Source organism: Marmota flaviventris, chromosome 9, assembly GCF_047511675.1.
Source record: "Marmota flaviventris isolate mMarFla1 chromosome 9, mMarFla1.hap1, whole genome shotgun sequence".
Classification (NCBI taxonomy): Eukaryota; Metazoa; Chordata; class Mammalia; order Rodentia; family Sciuridae; genus Marmota; species Marmota flaviventris.
In genome coordinates, this window is record NC_092506.1 from 105882338 (window position 1) to 105890307 (window position 7970).

The following is a 7970-nucleotide window of genomic DNA, read 5'->3' on the forward strand; positions in this document are numbered from 1 at the left end:
CAGCTTAGCAAGAGTTTTGTTGTTCATTTTTGCAGGATTTCTCAGAGCCTCTAACATGCTAACACACCCTGTGATCCTGCAAGTCAGTAGTTCTTCTCCTCAGTGTGAAGAAATTGACCATCTAGCCCTCCGGTCATCTGAGTTGTCAGCCTCAGATCTGGATCCCAATTTGGGCCTACACTATGTCTTAGGGAACTCATAGATACCAGTGCTGGGCCATGCTCATGGTTTACCCAAAGTCTGTTTGCACCGGCGTAGCTTGGCCAGGATTTCAACAAACATTTTGCCACTGGTCTTTTTAGTTACATTCACTCCCAGCCAAGAACTAACCAGGGCTCAAGCCAAAATCTTGTGTTAACTTGTTAAGTGTTCCAGCACATAATATTTCCTGGGTATGATCATGCAGAATACTCATCCTCCTAAAAGAGGGAGCCCTGCTTTCCACCTTCCTCCGGTGAATCATGGCCAATCAGAGGCTCTGAGAAGGTCCCACAAAAAACAGACAGCAGAACTCTTGTTAACCTCCTGTTTCCTTACTAGCGCCCAGTTTTCAAGTGAAACTAGCTAGCAACCTGTGCAGTATACTCCAGGAAAACCTGTTGTGAGGACTGGACCAGCTGCCTCTGAAACGAGGACCATCTGGAGCTCTCACTCCTGATGCCTCCACTCAGCTCCAGTCTTTTCTTATTTACCACTGCACAGCTGGGATGGCCTAGGACACATTAAATAAGAGTTTGACAGTATTTTTTCTAAAGTTTTTTTTTAAAGAAAATAAATGAGAGAATTTTAAATAAAGGCATGAATATTAAGTTGCTGGATTAGGTTTAGCAGAGATGACTGATCTCTGGGCCATCTTTGTGAGTATCCTGCCAGGCTGAATCCCTGGGTAGCAGATCCCTTGCCTGGGCCACCTCCCACTACACTGGAGAATAACCCCCAAGCCTATGGAAACCTAGACCAGAAAAGTCCACAGTGCCTCCTTGGCTAAAAATGGACTCTTAAGCTCCATTTTCTTGCCTCAGGTTCAGACTGGCCCTGCTCCCTTAGGGGCTTTTGACATGAACAGTTTACCCCCTTTCAAGATGGCGGCCCCTTCCCCAACAAGGGTGTTGGAGAGGGATGGCTTGCCCCTGAGCCCCAGTGGTATGATTGTATCTGTAAATCATAATAAGACTGCATTTCTATAAGACCAGGGAAGTGGCCTCTTTGTTAGGTTATAAACATCTAAATGGCTTTGCAGAGAACTTTAAAAAATGTTAAAGGTGTATGGAAAGGTGATCTCCCTAACTTTTTTTTTTTTTTACTTAAGTTTAAAAAAAAAAAAAAAACCTTGTAAAACTTCACGAGCTGTTAAGTCAGTATTGTAGTAAAGGAATCTCGTTTGTATCACTTAATGGAGCTTCAGGTAATTGCAGTTCAGAGTGACTTTGGTGCCAAGTAGGGGGAAATAATTGCAATCTCGTTAATTAGTGGTCTGATTTCACATCCTCTTATGTAAGGCGAGCAAGTGGTCTTAAGTAATAATGCTAATGAAATCAATGTTGATACCCCAACAAAGGTCTCCCTTCCAAGAGATTATCTAAATAACCAACAAGGCAGTGATTAGGAGGCTAATGTAATTACCGCATTAGCATGCGCAAGGCCCATGGTCTGTCACTCAGGGCGAGTGGCTGGGAAACATTCAGGCCTCATGCACGTGCAGGAACGCGTCACAGCAGACAGGTGATTGGGTAGCTGTGCTGAACTTCTAGCTTTTTTGGTAGGTGGGGCCTTGCGGAGCCACCTGGTGCATTCTCCTACCCTCAGGAAGGAGGCTCATGGTTGGGAATTTTGCCTCTGCAGGAGGAGATACAGCAGCCATTCAGGCTACCAGATCTACTGATGTTGCTGCCGTGGTGGTTCCCATCCTGTTCCTGATACTGCTGAGCTTGGGGGTCGGCTTTGCCATCCTGTACACAAAGCATCGGAGGTTACAGAGCAGCTTCACTGCTTTTGCCAACAGCCACTACAGCTCGAGGCTGGGTTCAGCAATCTTCTCCTCGGGGGATGATCTGGGTAAGTGGCAGGGCCACTGATCTGATTGGGAAGTACCTGCCTCCAGCTTACCTTTTGACATGAGAGGAGTTGCTCAGTAGCTAGTGATTCCCTGCTTAGGGTTAAACCATTTGGAACTCATGGCTTGTACCTTGCTACGAAATTAAAGTATTATGTTCTGTTTACTAGTGTATTTTGACATGAAATAGGGAAGAACTGGTAGGAGCGTGCCTTATATAGGAAGGCCATGGGCTTTAGACGCCCTGCTTATGGGAAATTCTCAAGAATGTCCATCTGACTCGTCTTGTTCTTCCCAGACCTGAGGTCAGACTGGTACATGCAGTGATTTTGAATTGTGTGGGTGCCTGGGCTGGAGAGCCTGGTGAAGACAAAAGTAGTGCTTCCCCAGTCGGCTTCTATCAGAAGATGCCCTTTAGTGCGACTCTTTCCCCTTCCAGTTGCTAGTGCAGCCTCATCAGCCATTCTTACTTTATGTTGTGATAACATGTATTGTGGGGGAAGGAAGGAGATCGTTTCGTCCCTTCTTAAAACCTTTGCACGCTGCTCTTCTTGAACACTAGGAGAACTTGTAAACCACTTTATATAAGAAAGTGGGTATTTTATTTAGCACCTCAACTCAGGCTGCTAAATGTGAGTTTGCATACTTACTTTTCCTATAAACCAGTTATGATTATTTTTCTTTGTTATAAAGACATTTATGTATTTCCTCTCACTGATCATATGAGATGAGCCCTGCTCACTTCTCAGCTGCCTTCCTTGCTTAATCAGTAAGGAATGGGTGGCTTCTTTGCTTGCCGCTGTTGGGGACAAAAAGACTCACCCTGTTACCGAGCCATGCAGTCCCCACTAACTGTGGATCAGCACTTAGTTGCACAGGCTCATACCAGGAATGTCAAAGGGACAGCCATTAGTCTGGTAAGCAGGTAATGAGATTCTTCTTCCTTCAAGTTTGACTTGCTTTATTTGTCTAATAAGTTAAAGCTACCGCTAAAATACGCTTGGTCACCTATTGATAGGGATGATGACCTAAGAGCAGCAGAGAGGAGCCAAGTTTAGGACTGATGGTTGTGAGTGGCCAGCGATGCTGTGGGTTTAGCTGGGGGTGGATAAGGTGAGGGTGGGCAGAGCAGTGGCTCATGGGCTCAGGTCCTGTGTGATGGAACTCACAAAGCCTGACTGTTTTGTCTTTAGGGGAGGACGATGAAGATGCTCCTATGATTACTGGATTTTCAGACGACGTCCCCATGGTGATAGCCTGAAACAGCTTTCCTCACTAGAAACCAAATGGTGTAAATATTTTATTTGATAAAGATAGCTGATGGTTTATTTTAAAAGATGCACTTTGAGTTGCAATATGTTATTTTTATATCGGCCCAAAACAACAACAAAAAAAAAAAAAAAAAAAGGAAAGAAAGGAATGAATAAACTTTGTAGGGATCAACTGTGAACTTCAAGCCAGGTTGATTTTAGTAACCAAATTGCTTTGATTTGACATTAATGTAGTCTTACACGGCTGTGCTTGCTGGGCATGCTTCTAAGTCTGTGAGATTATTTTGGTTCAATAAATTGGCCGTTCTTATTATTTTTCTAAGACACAGAAATGTATTTAATAAAAAGTTCAAGAGAGAGTGATGGGTGGAATCCCTTCTCCTTGAGAGTGTGTTCAAATTTTACATTTTGTTTGGATTTAGTTTATGTGTAAGTGTTTGGGTGTCTTATGGGGGAAGGTTCTTTTATGTTATTTGTTAATTTATTGGGACTCTATATAAGGCCAGGCTTTAGTGGTCATCTGATACCACGTACTATAAGCCCCTCGCCTAGAGTGTTGGGGGGTAGAGAACAGAAGATTTTGTTGCCATTCCGAAAGAATCCATTTTTATTCATTTGTGTGTCATGTAATGGTCTTTGGCAGAAGAGAGCTCTGAGTCATTGCTAGATTTCAGTTAGGCAGAGCTGCAGCTGGGGAAGCCCTGCAAGCCATAGGTGTTGATATTAACCCTGGCATTTTACTGTATATGCCTCTGAACAAGGTGTAGCTCCAAAAGTTACCAGGTAATAGCACTGCTTTCTAATACACTGGGATCGTTGTCATTGTGAAAAATAAACTCTGGTTGTGGGAGAGAGTTCTAGATCTGTGCCATGATAGATAACACTGGCAAAAAATAGTATGTGATTTCTGCATTTTCAATTTTTGTTTTTACTTGCCACTAAAGAAGCTCAAATGTAAAATTTTATATTTGGTTTGAGGTGGCCACTGAATTGTCCTCAACAAAACATACTGAAGTGTGCAGTTATTTTGAATTGGGTCAGTGCCTTCTTTCTCTTTTTTCTTTTCATCCACCTCGCTTGCCTGTGCCCTCACCCATTCTACAGAGAAAGCGCTCAACATGCTCACAGCGATGGAGGCGATCTAACCACTCCCTCCAGTACACAGTAGCAGCAGTACTGGGCTTTGTTCATTTATTCTCTCTAGAAGATAAGCTATGCTTTCATCCTTCTGCCATTAAAATGCCACCCCTGTATTCAAATCATGGTCGTTTGAAAGTTACGTGGATCCGTTGTGGACTGCTGCCTGTCTTTAGACTTGGTGTTGTGGGCACCAATGTCTAGCATTACTGTGACTTTTACTGTATGAACAACCTCACTGCAGAATTTCCTCCCAGCTGAGAAGCAGCAAGCTCTGGGAATATTCCAAAGTCACGCCGATGAATATGTGTCCTTTATATGCAAGCTTTGTGAAGCCCCATCTCCCCTTCAATGCAATGTGTCACCTTCTCCCAGGTGTTTTGTTTGGTTTTTCTTTTTAACCAAAAGTATCATTCTTGGGTAGTAATAGAGTTTCATTCTGTCTAGGGATTGTTTGGAAAACAGAGAGCCAATTAAATTTTTTCGTTGTAAACATTTCTATCTTAGGTGGGGAGTATTTTGACCCGTAGACGTCAGGGTAGGCTTGTAGTTCCTGTTATGGAATGGTGGTGATGATGGGCCTTCCTCTGACTTATTTTCCTTCACTCCCCCTTTTTGATTTTTTTTTTTTTTCTCTTCCAGACTGAATTTTTTTTTTTTTTTTTGGCTTTGTCTTGTCTTGCTTTGGAGCTTTTAAGCTCCAAGCCCTACCACCTCTGCTTTAATAAACTCTTTAAAATGAACAGTATGGTGAGAGGCAAGTCATTTAATTGAACCACTAGAAAGTCTATTTTGTTCTTCTGCCAACTTTTGGTGGCATTTATAAAAAGCCCATGTAAAAGGCTCTGAGAGATTGTTTTCAGTGATTCCACAGGCAAGCCTTTTTACAGAGCATACGTCTCCAGTTGGCAACTCCAGACATTTCAAGCATCCAGTTCTGGTCACCAGTGCCTCCCCATGCCTAGTGCACAGTCCTGTACAGGCGGCCATCACCCCTCTCCTTGGAAGACGCCACTGTGCTGTTTGAAAACAAGCAGCCTTTTAGGGCTAGAGTATTTTATATAAACAGAAGAGCTAAGGTCCTGAAGACTTAAGCTAGATAGATGCAGCTAAGTGTAAATCATATATTTTTATGAACTTTTGAAGCACACATTCCTGTTTCCCTCCACATAGCTTTGTGGGGGTTTTGATGTATCTATGCCATCTGCAAGATTCCAGAGGTTGGAGTGACAGTAGGAAATGAAACAGCCTTTGAAAGTGAAGCTGGATAACTTCACCTTTTGGAGATAACTCTTCACGGTGACCACTGGACCCTCTGGTTACTTGCAAAAAGGGGGTTTTATACTGTGTGGGAGATGCCCATTTAGAATTCCCAGTGCACGGGGAAAGAATTTTATTCTGTCCCAGAATACCAGGAAAGTCAGGTGCTTGCATCCCTGAAGGGGAATTGTACATGAGTTCTCTCTGGAAGCTGATTTTACTCTTTTCTGCATTGAATACACCTGGAGCTTTGTGAGACATGGATCCATGTGGATGAAATGACATAGTTCCAGAGTGAGGCCGTGTCCGAGCAGACGGGTTTCCAGAAAGAGGAGAAGTAACTACTGGGAACCCTGGTGACCTAGGTAGATAGTTGTGCTGCTGGGGAGCTGGCTGGAACCTCTGGAACCTTTTAGAAGAGTGGCTCCTAGGATTTCATCTCTGGTAGTATCACTAGGGATATTTGTGGAATGGACTGGGGCAGGAGACACATAGCTGCATGATCTCTCCAGACCATCATGTGTGGTCACATACTCACCAGTTTAGGGAATGTAACCCTTCTGAAAACACTGGGCATTTGGAAGGAGCTGGGGAGAGCAATGGAATGGTGAGCCCTTTATAGATGAACTCCCATTTCTCCCTAGAGAATCCTGCTTTCAGATACCCACCCAGAGGTCACTTCATCTAATAAGATTGTGTCTCCTGCACTTTCCTAAGAGCCAAAACCCATTCTGTTAGGTTTGGTTGTTCCCTCCCCCACTAAGGGGGTCAGGGTGAATTCCCTAGAATTCTCTCCCTTAAACAAGAGACTGGGGATGGGGGTGGTTCCCATAGAGAAGAGAGCCAGAGATATAACCAAACTGAATGCCACCCCCCAGAGTGATTTTAGGAATTGACTCTAAAACTCTGCAGAATCTTCACTTGTGTTGAGATTGTATCTTGACATTCCTATTATGTTATTTTTCTTAACTGGAGTGTGTGCTGCCTTTCAGGTAAAATTTTTGTGTAATAAAAGCCAGTAAGTTTATATAGACTACTTTCTATGCAAGACTGAGATATGGAATAGATAGCACGATGTGCGAACTCTTGGGTCCATGGACAGGATGTCAGCTTTTGGAAGAAGTCACCACCACTGAGCATGGGTTGAGGGAGGATAGGTTGTGCATATGTTTCTTCCCACTAATTTTGAGCAGCCATATTATGAATTTAATCATCAGAGCCAAGTAATAACCCAAGAATGGTATTAGTTTCATGTGTAATAGCTCAAATGGAATAAGCATGAATGCTGAAGCGGAACATGATCCTCAGATATTCCATGTCACTTCTCATTTAAGGACTCTTGTAAAGAATTATTAGAAACTTTAGGCAAAGTAAAAAAGTATTTGCAGCAAAATAAAGGCCTATTCTGCTCTTATTTAAAGTGAAGCACTGTATACTCTTTCCTCTCCAAAGCAAAATTAGGTATTTATAATTTCAATTGCCTTGGTAAGTTTCCAAATCATTGATTTCTGCTGAAGATTTTACTATATTGTTGCACAATTTTAAGATAATTTTTGTCTCAATGTCAACTTTTTTCACTGAATAAAAATTTAACTGGGTCAAAAAACGCCTACTTGAAAATCCACTCTATGTGCGTCTGGTGTTGCTCTTTTGAGTGCAATAAAGATGACTAACGTGGTCTCCGAACACCATCGATTTGTTTGTCTCTTTTAAGAGGTGTGGATGTCATAGATAAGAGAACACTAAGACCTGGAATCATTTTGGTATTAACCACCTGGTCTCAGATGTTGGATCCTTGAAGAACACGGTGTCTTCATATTAGCTGGAGTAGAAAGATGTCATGTGGCTGCTCTGTAGTAAGTGAAGTTCTTCTGTAGGGGCGGTGGCTCTCTTAGAGCTGTAACTACATCTAAGAGATAATTTGCTAAGAGGGCAATTTTCAAATCTAAGATAAGAAAGCACAGCAGTGCAGAAGAGCTGGGTGCCTAGGAACACTTTCATGAATTTTCCATAAACAATGAGGCCATATGCAAAAGAATGTCAAGCGAACCTCTAAGTCAAGATGGGAGCTGACTGGGTTGGGAGGGAAGGTTCTTTTGTTTTTGTTTTTAATTTTGACAACTCTGGCATGTTGCTTTTGTTCAGATATTGAACCAAAATGAAATTCTGGTGTATTATTCAGTTTCATGGATGAGGGAAAAGAGGCTGAGAGAGGTTGAAGTCATTTACTGAGGGGAATCCAGAGTGAA

The 7970-nt window shown here is 42.6% G+C and overlaps 1 protein-coding gene across 1 annotated transcript in view; it reads left to right on the forward strand.

Annotated features, from left to right (window-relative positions):
• The window catches only part of Sorl1 (sortilin related receptor 1), a 163049-nt gene extending 155642 nt beyond the window's left edge, over positions 1 to 7407 (forward strand). Inside the window, exons 47-48 of the mRNA XM_027930487.3 lie at positions 1843 to 2055; positions 3247 to 7407. Coding sequence (XP_027786288.3) covers positions 1843 to 2055; positions 3247 to 3314 — 281 coding nt within the window. The 3' untranslated portion in view covers positions 3315 to 7407. The remainder of the gene's footprint in view (positions 1 to 1842; positions 2056 to 3246) is intronic.
• Positions 7408 to 7970: the final 563 nt, after the last annotated feature.